We start from the raw sequence: 813 nt of genomic DNA, 5'->3' as shown, positions 1-813 counted from the left end.
CGGCCCTGCTACAACCTGCTACGCCCTGCTATGTGCCTGCCTAGACCCTGCTGCTGCGTCTGCTGCTGCATGTGCTGCATCCTGCTATGCCCTGCTGCATCCTGCTACATCCTGCTGTGCCCTGCTGCATCCTGCCACATCCTGCTCACCCTGCTGCAACCTGCTACATCCTGCTACATCCTACTCACTGTTGGGTCCTGCTGGGCCCTGCTATGTTCTCTCCATCCTGCTTCCTGCTATGTGGAAGCGTGCTGTAGGCCCGTTTAAAGCGTGGCTATTTGCGAGTGGCGTGCTGTAGGCTGGTTATTGTAAAAGCGTGGCTATTAGCGAGTGGCTGGCGCTGTAGGCTAGTTGTGTAAAAAGCGATGGCTATTAGCAGAGTGCTTGCGCTGTAGGCTAGTTGTGTAAAAGCGTGGCTATTATCAGTGGTGCATTTTTGTTCGGTTTTGAAAAAACATTTTTTTCCAATGTTTTTCGTTTCATTTGAACAGCATTTTTAAAAATATTTCACGTTTTTGGTGACTTTTCTATTTCCTTCCCTACGTTTTAGTGGGTGATAGCGTTTGTGTCTCACCGGCCTCCAGCTGCCAGCGTCGATCCTCCTTCCAAACTGGAAACCTCGTTGGTTGAGAGGGCGTCCGGCGTCCAGGGGTGCAGCGGTGAGCCGATGGCGTCCGACAGCTCGGGCTTTCGGCAGGGGAGGGGCGCCCGGTCTGTGAACCCGCTGCTGAAGTCAGTGGCCTGCCCGTCGTCGTCGTTGCCACGGAGACGAGACTCTCCTCCAGGTCCAGACCTGCACACGACCACAACACC

General features: G+C 54.5%; 1 protein-coding gene across 1 annotated transcript in view; it reads right to left on the bottom strand.

The window, feature by feature from the left end:
* Positions 1-570: 570 nt before the first annotated feature.
* Positions 571-813, bottom strand: part of LOC120570961 — a 5,240-nt gene continuing 4,997 nt past the window's right edge. The window contains exon 3 of the mRNA XM_039819647.1: positions 571-793. Coding sequence (XP_039675581.1) covers positions 571-793 — 223 coding nt within the window. The remainder of the gene's footprint in view (positions 794-813) is intronic.

This window comes from Perca fluviatilis, chromosome 13, assembly GCF_010015445.1.
Source record: "Perca fluviatilis chromosome 13, GENO_Pfluv_1.0, whole genome shotgun sequence".
NCBI classification, from domain to species: Eukaryota; Metazoa; Chordata; class Actinopteri; order Perciformes; family Percidae; genus Perca; species Perca fluviatilis.
Note: the sequence above shows the minus strand (reverse complement) of the source record. Positions and strands in the feature narration are given on the sequence as shown.